The 19,458-nt window shown below is 38.4% G+C and overlaps 1 protein-coding gene across 11 annotated transcripts in view; it reads left to right on the forward strand.

Annotated features, from left to right (window-relative positions):
* Positions 1-19,458, forward strand: part of Marchf1 (membrane associated ring-CH-type finger 1) — an 854,833-nt gene that overhangs the window by 646,003 nt on the left and 189,372 nt on the right. For all 11 annotated transcript variants that reach the window (XM_030243793.1, NM_001293784.1, NM_001363124.1 and 8 more), the window contains one exon: positions 12,651-12,701. In XM_030243793.1, the coding sequence (XP_030099653.1) occupies positions 12,651-12,701 (51 nt within the window). The remainder of the gene's footprint in view (positions 1-12,650; positions 12,702-19,458) is intronic.

Here is a 19,458-nt window from a genome sequence, read left to right on the forward strand (position 1 = left end):
TCTTTTATAATCCTCTGCTTCCAGCAGCAGTGAGATGCAATAGCAGACACTAGCAAAAAGTCACCATTACAGTCTTCTAGCAAACACATGCAATCTCATTGGCATTTATCAGCTTTGTTATACACAAGTACCTCTGTCTCAGTACCTGACCTACAGGAAGTCATAGAGAAGAGCTTAATCACAGATCTATACTCTGTTTTTGCTCAGTCGTTACCTTTGCTAATGTCAAGTAGTACTGAATGCATTAGAGCCTTCATAATCTATTAGGGATTTCACTTTTGTATACTAAGGGGGGAAACCTAAGATGGGATGTACAGTTAAAGTTAAATACCAATAAAATAAACTGCATTTTATGGAAATTTAGTGGAAAATAATTTTTGCCTCACAAAAAAAACCAAAATGCCTGTGTGCTAACAATAATGGAATAAAAGCATGCTTGATCAGTACTATGGCATTTTTATTATGTTCATTAGATATAATTTATTGTCATCTGTGGATTATTTCTTTATCATAGCTCTGAATTTAAAAAAAATAAGAACTTTTTCATCATGCATCCCTCAGGCACTGTGTTTTACATGTTATGGGCACACTGCCTATTTCACCATGAGTCTTTGCACTCTGTGAAAAGTTAGATTGGGGGGCGGGGGAGGGGGCAATAGCTACAGTTATTTTTAGTATTATAAAGGACTTATATCACCATAGTAAATCACAAGAATGTAATAAGTGGGTATCTGAAAGAAGGCACAAAACTCTCTATTATTGTAGCTTACAGAGAAATTAATTGGTGCTTTCCAGATAATAAATTGTAATGATTTATGCTTACTTTGTGTATAATGCATTAGACTCTATTCCAGATGACAGAGATTTAGCTACAGAACAAAGCAAACATTTCACTTACCACAATTCTTGTATCCTAGTGAAGAAAGTGAACAACAAGTGTATACTTGTTGGGAAAATAATACTGGTTAGTTATGAGACAGGGCGGGGGTGGGGGGAAGAGGATTGGCCTGAGATAAAGTTTAGTATATGGTGAGAGCACAAGGTTTCTCATAAGCAGTGTAGGCTGAGACATTTTTTCCCTGTGATATTGGATCAGAGAATTAAAGGAAGCAAGGAAACAAGATCGTGACTATCCACAGGGGAAGTTCATGTAGTCAAAGGAATAGAAGATGGTCCTGATGACTTTGCTTGATGTGTTTGGTGCCAGAAAGGAAAAGAGATAATGGTGAAAAGAATAACTACAGAGAATGACATAGTTGTGAGATCACATAAAACCATAGAAACCACAACAGGAACTACGAAATGTTATTCCAAAGCACATTGTAAGGCAATAAATGCCTTGTGTCAGAACAGTGCTACGCTCCATTTTATATGTATAACACTATTGAGGAATAATTTGCATACTAACTTTTGAAGTAATAAAAATGGGCAGTATATGTGCTTTGGGGGGGAATAAAAAATGTCCCTCTAGAAGCTCACATACTTGAACATTGGTCTGCAGTGATGATACTGTTTAGGAAGACATAAATCAAATAACTTATATCACTCTGAAACAATTAAGATATTTGTAACATTATAAATAAATGTATTACTAGCATTAAGAGATTCATTCCTCACTGACCACCTCTATGAAAAGTGTTAACTTTGTAGAGATGGGGGAGGTATACAAAGGGTCAGGAAATTGAACAGAGGTGTGTAGCAGTGTGGGATGGGGAACTGGAAATAGCCATCACAAAGTCCCAGATGCCAAGAAAGGGAGAGGCTCCCAGGAAGCAACAGGAATAACATTAGCTTTAATACCCAACAAAGGGGAGAGAAACCTGTAGAGACCATATCCAGAGGTTAGGCACAGCCCCCAGTTGAGGGATGGGGCCAAACACCTATTTGAAAAATTTTAACCCAGAATTGCTCCTGTCTAAAGGAAATACAGGGATAAAGAGTGGAGCAGAGACTGCCCCATCTGGGGATCCATCCTATATGCAGCCACAAAACCTAGACATTATTACTGATGTCAAGAACTGCTTGCTGACAGCAGCCTGATATAGCTGTCTGCTAAGAGGCTCTGTCAGAACCTGACCAATACAGATGCAGTTGCTTGCAGCCAACCATCAGATTGAGCACAGAAACGAAAATGGAGGAGTTAGAGGAAGGACTGAAGGAGCTGAAAAGGTTTGCAACCCCATAGGAAGAACAACAATATCAACCAAACAACCCCCCACTCCAGAGCTCCCAAGTATTAAACCACCAACCAAAGAGTAAATAGAGAGGGACCCATGGCTCCAGCTGCATATGTAGCAAAGGATTGCCCTACCTGGCATCAATGGGAGGGGAGCATCTTGGTTCTGTGAAGGCTCCCTGCCCCAGTATAGGGAAATGCTAGGGCAGTGAGGTGGGTGGGTAGGTGGGTAAGCACCCTCATAGAATTGGGGGGAAGGGAGAATGGGATACAGGGTTTGCAGAGGGAAAACCAGGATAGGGAATAACATTTGAAATGTAAATAAATAAAATAACCAATAAAAAATAAAAATAAAGAAAAGTGTTCATTTGACTCCTTGGATGATGATATACAAGCCTTTCAAAATCTGGACTAACTTTGTAGATTTTTGTTGTTGTTCAATAGCTAATTCAAATGTAAGCAGTTATTGTCACTTTTTATTCATAGTGAATGGGGATTTTGGACATGACTGCTCCCCAGCCCTGTCAACTGCTCATTGGTGATCTTCCCAACTAGTTTTCAGAGCACCAATCATGAGTGCACTCTTTAGCAAAAATAACTCCTCATAATTGTATAAATGAATGGACCAGCAAGTCCTGTGGCCTCTTATGCAAAGTATCTTAGTGATCCTAAAATGGTTGTTTTTGCACATGTTTCAAAGTGCATATCTGTTTGCTTTATGTAGGAATGATGGACTTGAAGATGTATCATACTTCCTAGCTCTAATTTGACTCTAACTTAATATAGCATTGTCATCTTAAAACACTCAAAGTTATCATGTAGAATACTATAAAATGAATCTTGCTTATCTCTATAAGGAAATGCCTGTCTGTAATCTCTGCACCCAGGGAGCTGAGACTGGAGGATAACTGTAACTTTCAGAGCTGCCCAGACTCATAGCACAACTGCCTTAATTACAATAATAAAATTTTTGCAAGTTACTCTGTTCAAATTAATGCCTTAAAATTAGGCATCCTGAGGCTGGAAACAAATAAATAATAAATACTTCAACTAAATAATTGTATATTAGGTGCTTAGTTTTGTTTGTTCGTTTTTTTTGTTTCATTTAAATGGGCTCACATTGTCCAAATTTGCAAATTCTCCTATAACCTATTGCCAAGTAAAACCTTTTTACAGAAATCTAATCTTTTTCCTTAATAACAACTTCCAGGTATTTAGTTTTATGAGGATACAAATCTTCTGGTAATAGACTGTAATTTCTTAACACTGCTTTGTTCTGTACAACATTTTTCAATTTTTGGATATCAGTCAAATTTTGGAACATCAATATTTGAATAACAGCACATGTGGTGTGAAAATATAAAAATTCTATACTTTACATTTTTTACCTCTTCTACATCTCAGAAACTAAATTATTCCATGAACAGTCTCATAATTGGATATGTAGGAAGTATGATTTCTATCCAAGTCATAAATTAATTTACTATTCTAATCTTCTCTGGTCAAGGGTCTTAATGCTCCTAAACTTCTCATATTAAAACAGAGCACTTTAACAGAGATGCCAGCACTCACTGTTATATTTTATCTCTAGAGATTATTTATATTATAAGAAATTCAAATATCTTCAATAAATAGGAACAATTCTTGTTTCTTTGTTCGCACCTGTATGTATCTTGGACCTCAGTGATTTCCACTGGACTAAAGCCCGGCTCCTTTATAATTCTCCCTCTGACTCAAAACATGGAAATACTTCACTAAGTGAAAGAAGCAAAATGTAGAAAAGATTGTCAGGGAGTTAACTAGGACAGACCTACTTCAACTTATATTAGGAACAAAATCTACACAGTGTGGCTTTATGTTTGTGGCTTTTCATCTAGCATCATTTCCATAAAAATAAGATTAAACTTTTTCATGAGTTGAAATCATATACATTGCCAGAGTATACTTGTGTATAAAGTTCAGGCAAGTGTGAGTAGGCAAATGTCCAAAACAAACATAAAGTGATTAAATCATTGTGTTTAATTTATTAAGTGTCTAGGCAAATATTTTGACATTAAAATTAAATGAAATGGAAACATGGTCCCTTTCCTTGAAAAGCATTTTCCAAAAATGTGCGAGCTTATTCCAAACCAAGGCCATTAGCAAGAATTCTGTAGAATTTTTATCTGGAAATTTGTGCCTAGAATGAGATCTATGGAGTTTTTGTAAAGCTGAGTTTGCAGCCGAGCACAGTGTTTATACTTCCATTGTGTGTCTGTGTGGATGGGTGTGCAGGTGAGAACTAAGGTGTTCATTGAAGCGGAGTGACCGAACCTCCTATTTTCAGGCCTTTTCTTTAACTAAGGTTCTTTATTGAGACATAGGCCAGAATTCATTCTGACCTCTGTATTCGTCATATTTATAAGCATGAAAAGCTCCAGTGAGACAATGACATGGCATATTAAAAAGCAAAGTTACTAGCCCAAGGTCACAGAACTTGTAAGTTGATCTATAATTTGAACCAAGATGGCAAATATTCTGTTCGCCACTACCCCTATCTCTTTGAATCAAATTTTCACATTTTCCCACTATCCATAGGTAAGATTTGAAGGGATAGATTTGACCTTATAAAGAAGTTATTCAGGAAATATTTTAAAGGATTTTTCATCTTTAAAAAACTACCTACATCCCTGGGCAGGTGGACCCGTGTTGTTAAACAAATCAGACTAATCAGATCTTGAGGAAGAGCAAGAAAATAGGATGTTCCCCTCCGTGATTTCTGCTTCAGTTCCTGCCTCAAGTTCCTGCTCTGAACTACCTTGGTGATGGAGTGTGACCTGAGAGTTGTAAGATGAAATAAAACCTTTCATCCCAAAGTTACTTGTAGATATAGTGTTGTATCATAGTGATAGAAACCCAAACAAAAACAGCATTGTTCTGTTAATTAAGACAACCCTTTTGTCTGGTTGGTAAGATGGCTTTGCATGTAAAAAGGCTTAGCTGTCAAACCTGACAGCCTGAGTTCCATCCCAGAACACACAGGGAGGGAAAGCAAAAAATGAGTGTCTTCCCATTTCATACACATAACACATATTGTGCGACATGCGAGCTCACACACACATATGCGCACACACACTGGCACACACACAGTTTTTTATTAAAATTTTGTTTTGATATGAAATTTTTATTATGAAGGTTTTTTGACTGGCTATACAGGGTCATTAACTAAGTAAGAAAAAGAAGAAGGAAAAGAACATCAGGATGTCAGAATAATACAGGATCCTATTTCCTAGTTCTGTGTATGAAAGGAAAGAAATTGGAATCACTAAGAACCTACTGGTGAGGGTCCACAAAATTGAAACTAGCTGACTGGTGCTGGCATCTTTAAAATGTGCCAGGAGCCTGCCTCTGTGTTGAGAGGAAACCTTCCCAGTGTTCAGCCACTGATGCAAGACAGTAAGATAACTGTTTAAAGGCAAGTTTCCCATGCAGAAGCCGGGAGGATTCCCAGGAGAAACATCCAGCTGTTTCCATTTTGTCCTCCCAGCTTGCCTGCGGTGGCCCCTGTTGGCATAGCTTGGCAAAGCGCCAGGTGACACAACCTGGATGAGGCAGGCGCCCTGAGTTCCAGCCAGGTCTAGGATGATGATGATTTCAAACTCTGAGATTTTAACATTTAGCATACCTCTGTTACCATGAATTTTGTTTCTGTTAAAAATAAGGTTTATTTCATGTAAACTTTCATAATAGTACTTTTATTTCTAAAACATTGGTCTTCCAATAATGTTATTGGATAAAATGATAATCTTACATGTTGCCAGGTTGTTTTCCAAATGAAACTACAAAAAGAAATTCACGTTACTAGAAATGTTTAAGAATATTCTTTTCTCCAGCCCTCACCAGCAAGAGCTGGTTATTTTGTAGTTTTCCTTTATTAGGACAAAGTAACGTTTCTTCAGCTGGTCTCTCCCTGACTGCTTGAGGCTCTACCCGTGTCCTCATGTGTGTATTGATGATCAGCAGTCCTTATTTTTTGTGAAGTTTTGTTCTTACATGTGATCATTTTCCTGTTGAGTTTCTGCCTCTTGTCTTCTGCTTTGTTAACATGCAAAGCTTCCTTGGAGGGCAGGGGATGGCACAGAGGTGAACAGCACTCATTGCTCTGGCAGACACCCAGGTCTGGTTTCCAGATCCACAACAGGCAGCTTAAACATTCCTGTAATTTCAGCAACAGGGGATCCGGCACCCTCTTCTGGCTTCTCTGGCAATTTACACACAATGTATAAATAAACTATTTTTTCCAGACATAATATAATTAAATAAACCAGCAGCTTTTGGGTGCTGTTTTATTTGCATCAATTCCTCCCCATCATAAAAGCCATTCTACAGTTTAGATCAATTTCTGATGCCTTTATTTCCAATACTTTAGATCCCATTTCCATCAGAAGCCCGACTTTTTAAAATGTGTTCTGTTTGTATGTCAATTTTGTAAAAATTATATTTTACAAAACTATATTTCCCATCTAAGAATGGCTTTGTGTCTTCATCTGCTCAGAATATTATTTATGATCCTCAGCAAGCTTTATTTTATCGTTGATGTCCTTAAGCTTTAATGCTTTTGTTATTAAATAGATTCGTAAACATGGCATTTCTGAATATTTGCTGTGAAGAGAACCCTGTTGATTTTGTAATATTTCCATTAAGAAGGTAGAAATGGTCATTGTAATGAGTGAAAATATAATTACTCAAAAGAAGTAAAAGTTTATTTCTCAGTGGTCATGAGATAGGTTGTGTTCCAACTTGGCAGGAGACGATTCCCCACTTAACCATCCAAGCACATCTAGCATCCAGAATTTGGCTCCAGCATTTCTGACACAGGTTTCCTGTTGATTATGATAGCAATGCCAAGACTAGGGTAACAGAAAGGAGCAAGAAGAATTTATATGGCATATTTATGTGATAGGAAGGAAGAAGCAATTGCTAGATTTGGTCACATCTTGTTTATGGGGGATTTGTTTTAGTCATCCAGCAACAGAGGACTGGTAGAACACAAGGCCCCCAGTGGAGGCGCTAGAAAAAGTAACCAAGGAGCTGAAGGGGTCTGCAACCCTATAGGTGAAACAATATGAACTAACCAGTACCCGGCAGAGCTCCTGTCTCTAGCTGCATATGTAGCAGAAGATGGCCTAGTTGGCCATCATTGGGAAGAGAGGCCCTTAGGTCTTGCAAACTTTATATGCCCCAGTACAGGGGAACGCCAGGGCCAAGAAGTGGGAGTGGGTGGGTAGGGGAGCAGCGTGGGGGTAGGGTATGGGTAACTTTCAGGATAGTATTTGAAATGTAAATAAAGAAAATATCTAATGTTTTTTTAAAAAAACGTTAGCTCCCACTGCAAAAAGAAAAAATAGTTATCATCTCCCAAACCTCTCTTCTAACTTTATTAGATAAAAATCAAAATAAGAGTCCTAGAACCTCAGTTTTGTGTAAATTCTTAAGAACAAATAAGCTTTCATGTTCCATCGACACTTGATGTTTTCCACTTGACAGCAGAGATTTTTATGAATCTGTTAGTACAAACGTCAGTGTCTGATTCATGTCTCAGAGCTCTTGCTTGCCTTCCTTATTTTTATTTACAAGTCACAGCATTTAAGTGTTTGTTTTATTATAAGCATTAGTTACTTTAGTAAAAAGACAGTCCTCTGAATTCTGTGGATACCCTTCCAGGCAGCCTCGGTTTCTTTCTCCTTCCCTTCACTCTTGTCCTCACTCTTAGAGGGAGGCTGGAGGAAAGAATAGCTCAACTGATTCCCATGAGAGCAGCACAGTCTGCCTTCTTTGCCCAGAATTTAATTTCCCTTTATTATACGTTTTTAAAACATATTAATTATTTATTTGTGTGTGTGTGTGTGTTGAGATGTATGCTACCATGGCATGTATTTGGAAGTCAGAGAACACTTCTACAAGTGTTGAGTTCTCGCCTACCATGTGGGCCCCAGGGATCAGACCCAGGTTGTCAGCCTTGGCAGCAAGCACCATTTATCTTCTGGACCATCTCATTAGTCCTAATGTATATTTAAACACACTGCCTTTCTGATCTTTCCCATATATAGCACAGTGGGCAAAGCATGTGTACGAGCATGAAGGCCTGCGTTTGGATCCCTAGCACTCAAGGAAAAACTGGTCCTAACTGCAAACCCCAGCACTGGGGAGTAGGGGCACAGACTGACAAATTTTAGGTGCTTCCTAAAGGATTAGTCTAGCTGAAACAGTGAGTTCCAGATTCCAGGAGAGGACCTGTCTCAGAGGATAAGGTGGAGAATGACAGAGGACACACACACACACACACACACACACACACACACACACACACCATATACAAATTCTGCTATAGCTAGCAAGATTGAATTTGAAAGAAAATTCAGTATAATAACAACAAAAATAGTAATATCAGATGTATACATGACCAACAAAAATTAGACACTTTTCAAAAAATCTTAAAAATACTCCTTTGAGGGGAGGTCCCAAAGCCTGACACTATTACTGAGGCTATGGAGCACTCACAAAAAGGGACCTATCATGACTGCCCTCCAAAAGACCCAACAAGCAACTGAAAAAGTCAGATGCAGATATTTGCACCAAACCAATGGACAGAAGCAGCTGATCCTTGTTGTTGAATTAGGGGAGGCAGAGAGAAGCTGAGGAGAAGGGCGATCCTATAGGAGGACCAGCAGTCTCAATTAATCTGGACCCCCTGGAGATCTCTCAAAATGGACCACCAAACAGACAGCATATACCAGCTGATATGAGACCCCCAACACACATACAGTAGAGGACTTCCGGATCTGTGTTCATTCATAGATGATGCACCTGGCCCTCAAGAGACTGGAGGCCTCAAGGAGTTTAGAGGTCAGGTGGGGTGGGAAGGTGGGGGCACCCACATGGAGACAGGGTGTAGGGAAAAGATGTGGGATGTGGAGCAGTCAGAGGGGACAGGGTGGTAGAGAATGAAATATGGAGCGTAAAAATAAATTAATTAAAAAAATACTCCTTTGAAACTCTGAATTTCTCTGTGCATGTTAGAAATGATGTGTTACGATCCAACATTGCTATTCAATAATCCTATACGTTTTATATAGATTAGCCAGAAACTCTCTTAGGTTCCAAGTTCTCCTGTCCTACAAAGTCAGTATAATTTGAGTAACCATAAGATGTTTTAGATTTGGAGATAGCTTATATTTAATTTAACATGAAGTAATAAAATTCATTATAATGAGGTATGACAACCACATTCACTAATATACAAAGAAGAATATGTCATTTCAATGGTAATGGAACAAGCCACCCAATTAATTAGCAACAAATTAGACAGATTGCTTTGGAAGTTTTCCAGCAGAGAAAGTCCCTCTGGTGTTTTGCTTCCAAAGCAAGAAAACAATGTCCTTTAGCATCTTGGGCAGACAAATTTTTTCATTTTCTTTCTTGATTGTTTAGATTTAATATAATTGTATCTTTCCTCCCTTCCTTTTTTCACTCTAAATCCTTCCATATAGCTCTCTTTACGTTCTTTCAAATTCATGTCATTTTCCATTAATTATTGTTTCAGATATATGTGTATGTATATATGCATGCAGTCTTAAATATAACCTTATCAGTCTCTATAATGTTACCATGTGTACATTTTGGGGGTGCCCATTTGATATGGAAACATAGCAGAAGAAAGGGTGGAAAGATTGCAAGAGACAGAGGACTAGGGAGTTTGCTCTGACATTGTGTCTCCTAGTACTGTCAGAAGCCATATCCATAAAGCCTTACCAGCATGATGGCACAAATGTGAACAGAATAGGGATGAGAGCAACAGACATGCTAAAGTGGATGGGGGAAAGCCTTAAGACTAAATTATACCAAAGAACTACAGGCAACTAGGGAATGCTAAAGTGGAAGAATTAGTCTTTCCCAGAGAAAAGCACACCAATCGGTTATCCAATTGTTTTTAGTGCTTAAATTTTACAGGTCAGAATATAATCCATCATAGGATTGCAAGACAGAGAACCCAAGATGTCTGTAGGGAAAAATTGTGGCTATTATAATCTGCATGGTTACTGTAAATTGGTGGAAAGCTCTCTGGGTGTGAACAACAGAAATGTCATAACCTTGTAATATGAAAAATGGTTTTATAACTTACTCAATTCTTATAACAATCCTGGAGATATCATCTTCCTGTTTTATGACAATAAAATTCAAGTTGACCAGTGTCAAACATCTACTCATACTAATGCCAGTATACCACCATACATCTAATGGCAAGGTCTTCTCTCACCTTGAGATACCTACCAACCAACACAAGGACAGTATACTCCATGATGCCTCTGCCCGTTACCTTCAATGATGAGCTTGCCTTTCCATGCATGAGCTGTCAGAGAACACTAGAGAACTGAGCTGTGAAAAATCTTCACCTTCCCTGAACTCACCTGCAACTTTCAGTGCCCAGACCTGTATTCAGAGAAAATGGGGACAATAGGTTTCATATTAAACAGCTCTAAAAATACCAAACTGTCAGATGGGTGCTGCTTCTTTTGAAGGAAGTTATTGGCTCAGAGTATGTACATACCCCTGTGCTGAACTCTTCTCCATTGGAAACTGAATTGAACTTCTACTTTATTTCAAGATAGCAGCAAGTCCCATTTGGGTTGAAAATTAAGTATACTTATGTTTCTTCTTCTTCTTCTTCTTCTTCTTCTTCTTCTTCTTCTTCTTCTTCTTCTTCTTCTTCTTCTTCTTCTTCTTCTTCTTCTTCTTCTTTTCTCCTCTTCCTCCTCCTCCTCCTCCTCTCCTCCTCTTCCTCTTCCTCTTCCTTCTCCTTCACTCTTGGTGTAGCAGATTCACTTACCACTCCTCAAACACATTCTCAAGTGCCATCTAAATGAGAAATTTGCAAACTAAATAACCCCTGTCACTACTACAAGTATTCCCATCCCCCAAGTGTATTATTTTGTGTGGTGTATTTGCCTATGTTCCACACGATAATGTGTCAAAATTCTGAATTTCAGTGAGAGAATAAGATGGATTGGTTTTGTTAACTAGTGTCTGGGTGAAGAGTTGAGCTGCCAGGAGCAAAGTCCTGCTCTCCATCGCTAGAAGAACCTAATCAGGGAAACACATTTGTGGCAGCGTGCACATTCATCCCAGGCTGCATCCCAGGCTGTTGTGAGGTGTGACTAATCACATCTTTGTGACTCATCCCAGTCTGTAATAACATGCTCCTTGGTGACATCAGTGGTTACAGGACATGGATGTCAAATGTTCAGCTGGAACATCTGGGTAGAACACAGCAACAGTTTGCAATGACTGTGATCCACAAAAGCATGTTAATCCACAAAAGCACACTTGCTACCAAAAGTCCACATCCTAGGAAATTTCAGTCAGACTGCATGGGTCTGGGGCCATCCACTGGAACATAGAAAGCCTACTGGTGGCCATATCTTCTAATGGGAATGATTCTCCCTCCCCCAGCGGCTGTATACTGCCAACTTAGTAGTGCTGGGATCTGGAGAATGCTCCCTGTGTCTATGCAGGAATTTTGAATGGTTTGTTCTTGGGTGGGTACCACAATTGCTCAGTTCCTGTCAGGAAGACAGCGTTGAGTCAAACACTTTCTGCACCCTGTGTGTGTATCCACAAACTCTGATTTTCCACTCATTTATCTTCCAACAGAGAGTTAGCAGAACAGAAATAGCAGATGGAGAGCAGCAGTCAGAAGTTCCAGGCCTGAGCTGACTTAGATCTCAAGCTTGTAGTTTCCTGAAATCTACTGTCTTCAACCTACAGGCCTAACTCCTTAAGGCTGCTTTCTACATTAAAATTTCATGGCATAAAAAATGCCTTTCAAAAGCACTTTTAGTGCACATTTTCTTCGAAACTACAAAGTGCAAAGGAGACAAGAGCAGGGTATACATTTTAAAAACATTTTCAAGTTTTAAATCTTAAGACATAACTTGGAGAGCACTTTAGATTTTAAAGGTAAGGTGCTTACAAGCATGTGAAAAGACCAATAAAATATGTTTCTCCAGAACACGAGTTGAAGGTGTCTCCCGCATATCTAGCACAGAGTATTTACTTGCATGGAGAACCTGAATTTATTTGGAATTTTCTGGGTGCAAATACAAAAGGTAAAGCAATGGGCTATACTGCAGTCCTCTAATTTGCAAAGAGATTGCATAGTTTCAGGTTTGTCTGTTTGTAGAAAGAATAATTTCATGTAAATAAATATTGCTAGCTTAGTTGCTACCTTGAAGTTAATTGGAACATATTAACATTATACTGCTATGTATTAGAGAAATGTAATCTGATAAAAGCCATTTGCATAAGCTATTTGTGTACCCGTCAGAACAATATGGAAAATATTCATAAATCTATGTATGTAAAACACTGTATTCTATTGGAGGTGAAAAGCAGGACCATCCTTTTCTTTAATCGTGCTTCTAATTTTATTTTTCAGAATGAAAAGTCCCCAGGGCGATCTGCAAGTCGATCAAGTAACATATCAAAAGTAGGTGACCTCTCGTGTTCTTATTTACTGATGTCTATATTTTACAAGTTCAATGAATATTGATAATGTTTACTATATAATTATTATGTATGATAATAGTCAAATATGACTGGTTAATGGATTGAACTATTTCACACTTTTACTATGAGATACATTATGCTTTCACACAATCAAATATGTTGTCTTTCCACTTTGTTCTCAATAGAGAAGGTAATTTGCTACTTTCAGAGTACTAAAGACTATGTACTGGGATTATGGCTCTTTTTTCCTCCACTTCCAATACCATAGGGACAACACATACTCAAATAAAAATTATCTGCAATAATGGCAGTTCCCATTGATTTAAAATGTCAACCTCACTGAAATGTACACTTTTTATCATAATAACTTATAAAAATCAATTTCATAAAAACTTTAGTTTATCTGTATTTAGGTTACAGAATCAATAGAATTTAAAATAAAAATACTCCTAGACTTAGTTTATATTCAAGCCAGGAAGCAAAGCCATTAAATTATTATTAATTTAGAAAAATGTTCTAGTCTTCATACTAGTATGAAAAAGCAAAGTTCATGAGCCATTCTTTAAAATGGGGTACCATGTGATGGGAAGATTTGGGAACCATGTGATGATCAGATATGGGGTACCATTGTGATAGGCAAATATGGTGCTTGGGAAGTAAAATATAATATACAGCCATTTTTCAAAATAGTCACTCTGATTTTTTAATACATTGGCAGGATCAAGATGGCTTTACCATAGGGAATATTCCATCTCAGGGCTTTCTACATTCCTAGCCTTAATTTTGTATTAGTAATGTTTTATTAGTTTTTATGGTGGATATAGAAATTACATCTATGCTAACTGCAGCTTCCCACTTAGAGAATCTCTACTTTCTGCTTAGTTCCCAGAAGCAAATGACTTTGTTACTGTCTGAAAAATGAGAGCTCCAGAGTGTAATCATTCTCTTCAGCTGGATCCCTGAGCACAAATTTTATAGGGAGATGCCATGTGCTCGAATACCACATGCTTCCAGGAGTGTATCCCTGACCTTGGACATAGACATTTCTGTATGGAAGAACACATGGCTACAATGCTTCCAACTATCCAGCTTGCCTCGGTAGCATCCTTTGAAAGATGATCCAGAACACAGCATTCATATGCTTGCTTGTAGATCATACAGGTCTCAAAACTGGTGTAGTTGAGAGTACTACTCAGATGCCTGTGTATTGTTGGCTTGACACTCTGAGAAGTAGTAGAACCTTTAAATGATGCAAGTGAGTGGTAGGTTGGCAGACTAGTGGAGGAAAGCCCTTGAAGGGTATTGTTGGAGCAGGCTCCCCTTCGCATCTTTTACTACACCACCAATTCTCAATATAGTGTGTTTTCCTTCTTCCTGCCCCATGAGAAGTCTAAAAGCAATAGAAGTTCCTAGACTTCACACTCCAAAATTATAGTTCAGAATAGTCTTTTCTGGATAACAGCATTGCATCTAGTATTTATTATAGTAATGAAAATATGACAGTAAGTTACTGAAGGTTTTGAATTACATTCATATCAGAGTCCCTCCAAAGATATTTGAGAGGGAATGTGCCCTTCTAGCTGAGACTACTTTGGAGGGTGAGATTTTAAATCCAACTCTCAGCTCTGTTGTTCCCTATCCATGTGATCTTGGGATAATCACCTAAACTCCCTAAGAGAGACTTACTTCCCCTACCACAAAACTAGTAACATGAAGGATTTCTCCATTTAGTTTATATTAGCAAAGCATCTTCTAAATGTCTGTCATCAAAGTCTCATAAGAATGAGCCCACCCATAGCTGCAGAAAGTGTCATCTTTGTCGGCAGAATAATGTTGAGTAAGTAACAACTTAGAAGCTTGTCAAAGGACTGACAGCTCTGTTATCACGCCAAATATTCATTATCTAGGAGCAAATGTGTATCTTCTTCTCAAACTGCTGTTATGAAAAAAGCAACGTGTTTACAACATTCATCCTTTTAGATTATTCCTTTAGAAAGTACATAAAATCAAAAGTGTTACTTCTGATCTCTGACTTCTTGAAGACTCTCTGACAGTCAGTTTGGAGATAAATGAATATCTATCTTACCTTCATTGTATTATAGAAAAGTCTCAACTACCAACCCCTGGTGATTTCTGTGAATCTAAATCTCTTAACTCAATATAACTCTCCTTGCATTTATGTCAGAATGATAGTCAGAAATGATAAATGCACTGCTTGTTCCTCACTACTTTTATGAATAACTAAATGATAAGCTCTTCAATAATCCTGTGGGCTACAGAGTAGGAAATGACAAAACCTACAAATATTTGAATTCTTTCATTTTAAAATGTTAGAGAAGAAAATATTAAAACTGGAATGAAGGTGTTCTTTAAGAGTGCCAAAAATAACTTTATGTAAAATTGTTGAAATTTTCAAGTGTATGAGAATCAGTGTAATGGAGCCATAAAGAACATAGGTAGCAAAACACCTACTTAGATTTTCTCTATAGCCTTAGTTACAAAAGAGGAAGGAGCAGAAATATAAATATCTTGGTGGGCTTCTTGGAAAATGATTAATCAATGTTTAAATATCAGCTATTCTAATGGTGGAGCTCCAATTACTTATTCCTTGATGAATGACAGCATTCAAAATGCATCTAGGAAACCTCTTTGAGCCAATGAATTTGAGAGTGTAATATATGTACTTTTATGTTAACAAGAATAAATTAGACTGTGATAAAATTAAAATTAATGAAGACATTAAAATACTGTGTGCAGAACAGAAAAGCTGGCCCCTGGGTCATGAGAACAGGAAAGAGGAACCTGCACCTTGCCTGGGCAGCACAGTAGTGTTTACCATTTTGGCGAGAGTGCAGGTGAGCCAGCCCCAAGGATGGGAGAGCAGAAGAGCTGGTCCTGTCACTTGAAGGCTGCAACATTAGATGAGCTAGCCAGGCCAGTGCTGTAGAGTTTATCTTGGTGGTATAGGTGCAGGAAAGTTAGTAGGCTAACCAACTCAATTACCAACTAAGCCCAGATCCAAAGCTTTGAGTTGGCCCATTCAAACATCTATCCCATGTGTGAACTGCTAGAGCAGTCAAGGGGGACTGGTACTGCATATCCAAAGTTGCAGGGTCTCTGTGACAAGAGGCAACAATAGGATCTTCAATAGAAGCCCCAGTGAGGATTGATAGTACAGCAGAAGCCAGAAGCTTTGAACCAGATCAGTAACTCACATTGCCATGAACATTTGCAAGTACAGCTGTGTGGACAAAAGCTCCCATGATGAGATGGGTTTTCTTGTTTGTATGTTTGCTCTTGTTTCTCATAAGGGGAGGTTGCAAGGGCAGAAAGTGGATGTGAAGGAACAGAGAGATGAGTGGGATTGGGGTGCATGATGTGAAATTCACAAAGAATCAATCAACAGTTAAAGACTACCATATATTCCTGATAGCTTAAATGTTTTATATTCAATGATAATAAATGCTTTAAGGCCATCATTAGTATAACTCATACTGTCTGTATTATTTCCTTTTTCGTTTTTTTTTAATTTGTGCTAGACTCCATCCATTGAAATGGGAATGTTTCAGGATGTTGAAGAATACCTTCCAGGATAGGATCCAAAACTTCACATGTCCTTAGGTCTTCTCTTTTACCTGTGTCTTCTCATTCCTTACCTAATGAACAGACCTTCCAATCATCAGTTCTTAGTGTTTCTCTTTTTCTATGCTGGAATAGTGAAGCAATAAAAATTTATACCCCATTATAAGTGACCTCAACTTACAGAATTGAGAGAAAATATATATTACTGTGCATATAAGCATAAAATATATGTACAATATATGTACACACAGAGAGAACATATAAATGTCGATGCTTCATATAGATGTATGTATGTATATATATATGCACTATATATACATAAGATAAATATTTTACAACATGACTTAAGAGATCTGAGGGTCCAAAAGGCCTTCTTGCAAGTTGTGTTTGCTGTTGGTATTGTGTTTTATAAAAAAAAATAAGTAAGAGAGAGTTGGGGTAAGCTTTGTAGAGGCACAGTATGGTGAGGTGGGAGGGGTGTCTATAAAGGCCCATGCTGAGGCATCCTTTATGGCATGGGAAGTAGGGTTGGTAAAGGAGGAGAGAGAGAGAGAGAGAGAGAGGGGGGGGGGCCAGGAACATGTGGAGAGATGGGGGAGGAGAAGGGGAGAAGATAGGGGTCATGGAGAGAAAGGGCTGAGAGTACGAGATTTGAGAAGCCCCTTTTACAGTAAGCCAGGCATACCTGGATATTGTCAGGTAACTGTGGGGCCAAGTCTAGAAGGAATGCTAACATTTCTCCATTTTGATTTAATTCATAAAAGGGAAAACTAGAAAGAGGTGATGGCGAAGCAGAAATAAGGTCATCATGATCTTTAGCTACTTCCTGCTGACTTTGGGGCAATGTGTCCTAAGAAAACCTAAGAAAATTGGGATGAGGATGTTGGTCAGTTTTAGGAGATTTGGCTGTTTCCTGGCTGCCCAGGGTCTGTGGGAACATCTGTGGTTAGGAAGGAACAGGTCCAGTAGAAGTGTCTGTCTGTGCGAGTCGATTGAGTATCTGTGGGTTGCTTCTCTGGAGCTGTCCTGGATGTAGATTTTGAGTAAACATCTGGACTTAACAAAATGTTCTCTCTCTCTCTCTCTCTCTCTCTCTCTCTCTCTCTCTCTCTCTCTCTCTCTCTCTCTCTCTCTCTCTCTCTCTCTCCCTCTCTCTCTCTCTCACACACACACACATTAAAGGTAGAGAATAAAGAATAAAGTTAAGTACATTTGGGAGAAAAAAATGTCTTAGGTGAACATTTGAAGCCCTTAAATCTTGGTTGTTAGAGTGAGGAAAGTCTCAATTGCAGGGAATGGGAGAGGGATCCCACCTTTTCAAACAGGTAGCAAGTGGGAACTTAGGCTATTGATTAGCAGGTGTACTTATACAGATGGGGAGGTAGATCTGAGTGGGTTTCCTGGAGCTTATAAGTTTATAAAGGAGATAAGTTTGTTAGCAGCATGAACATTCTTTAAGGTGAGCTTAGGGAAGACAAAAACTTTTCATAGAGGAGAAGGAGCAAGAAGGGTTTTTTCCTTCTGTCTGGGATACTGAACATACATATGCATATATGTTGCAGTAAACCTCCAAATCAAATAAGACTGGGGAAAGAAAACACAACTCAATTAATATGAATACAAGCTGCATGCCTAGATTGGGCAGATCTATTACTACACTACCATCTTCCCCATCTATGAGACCCCTTATAACTTGTGGTTTCCCCAGGCAAGGAGTTTCTGCTCCACTTTCCTTCCATCTCTTCCTCTGTCATCTTCTCTTCTATCCCTCCTCCATCTCTCCCAAACTTTCAGATCCACCTTCCCTTCTCCTGCCCAATCACTGGCTCTCGCATTTATTTTACAGATTAAGGTGGGCAGAAGGTTTACAGGAATTCACATGAGTACTGACTCATTCCTTGTTCACAACCTCTTCCAGGAGAGCAGAATTAGTATTAAAATATAAGCAGCCCCAGGGCTATCTGCAACACTTTATCCTTTCTGTCCAATTTGATACTTCCTGAAACACATTATACGTATACCTATACCAATACCAATACCTATACCTATACCTATACCTAAACCTATACCTATACCTATACCTATACCTATACCTATACCTATACCTATACCTATACCTATACCTATTCCTAACTTGTACCCATACATCATAATGAGAAACAATTTTAAGTTTACATCTAAAAGACAATTAAAGTAAACTCAAAACCTTGACCTTGTGAGTATGATAGTGATCATATAGATTTAGCATGGGAAATACCTTAAGTCTATAGTTAAAAGACAATCAAAGGAAGCCTAAACTTTGAACTTGTGAAAGCTTGCATCTGAAATTGTGTATTATCACGAAATCTCTGAGCAAGGCAAACCTGCCTGTCTTTTTAATGAAAGATCTGATAGTCTTAACTGGTTAACAAATTGACTAATGAGCTAATATAGTGGTGGATTACCTTGAGGTAAGGGGTTAGTTGTCTGTTTTCTAGCTGTCAAGCTGCAGTCAGCTTAGCTGCCAATGTAGTCAGGAACCTGGAAAGAATAAACTATAATCTAGATGTTGTTAATTAAGGTGAGAGAGGTAGGTCTATAAAGTCCACTACCTAAATAGTTCCCAGGTCCACTGCAACTTGGGCAGAGTCAGTCTGGAACGCAGGCCCAGAATCTTTTTCCTGTGGAGTAGAAATTCTGGAGAAATGGCCCACTGTGACTTAAGCAATATGAGAAACTTAACTGTCTGGGTATCCTCTGTTTGTACACAAAGTAGGCGAATCCCAGGCAGCTGACAAGGCAGTGGAGCAGTGGTTCTCAGACCATAGTCCAGGCAGAGTCTTGTTGCTTTTCCCATGTCTTGCAGGAAGACCTTGCAAGGGTAAACTGTCAGGATTTGGGAGTCTCTGTCTAACATAATAAGCTTAAGCATTTAACATTACATTTAGATTTCTGACAAGATTGAGATCCAGTATCTATTAAACATATCTGAGTTAGACAACCTGTTTGTTTAATTCTTTGTTCTAGAATGTATCTAGCAAATGTGACTTAATGACAGTAGCAAAAACAAGGCTAAACATATATATTTGAGGCAGTGATCTTTAATTTTTTTTACTGTTTAAAAATCTTTAAATTAACATTAAAAACCATTATTTACCAAGGCAGCAGCATAGAAG

The sequence above is a fragment of the Mus musculus genome, chromosome 8 (assembly GCF_000001635.26).
Source record: "Mus musculus strain C57BL/6J chromosome 8, GRCm38.p6 C57BL/6J".
Classification (NCBI taxonomy): Eukaryota; Metazoa; Chordata; class Mammalia; order Rodentia; family Muridae; genus Mus; species Mus musculus.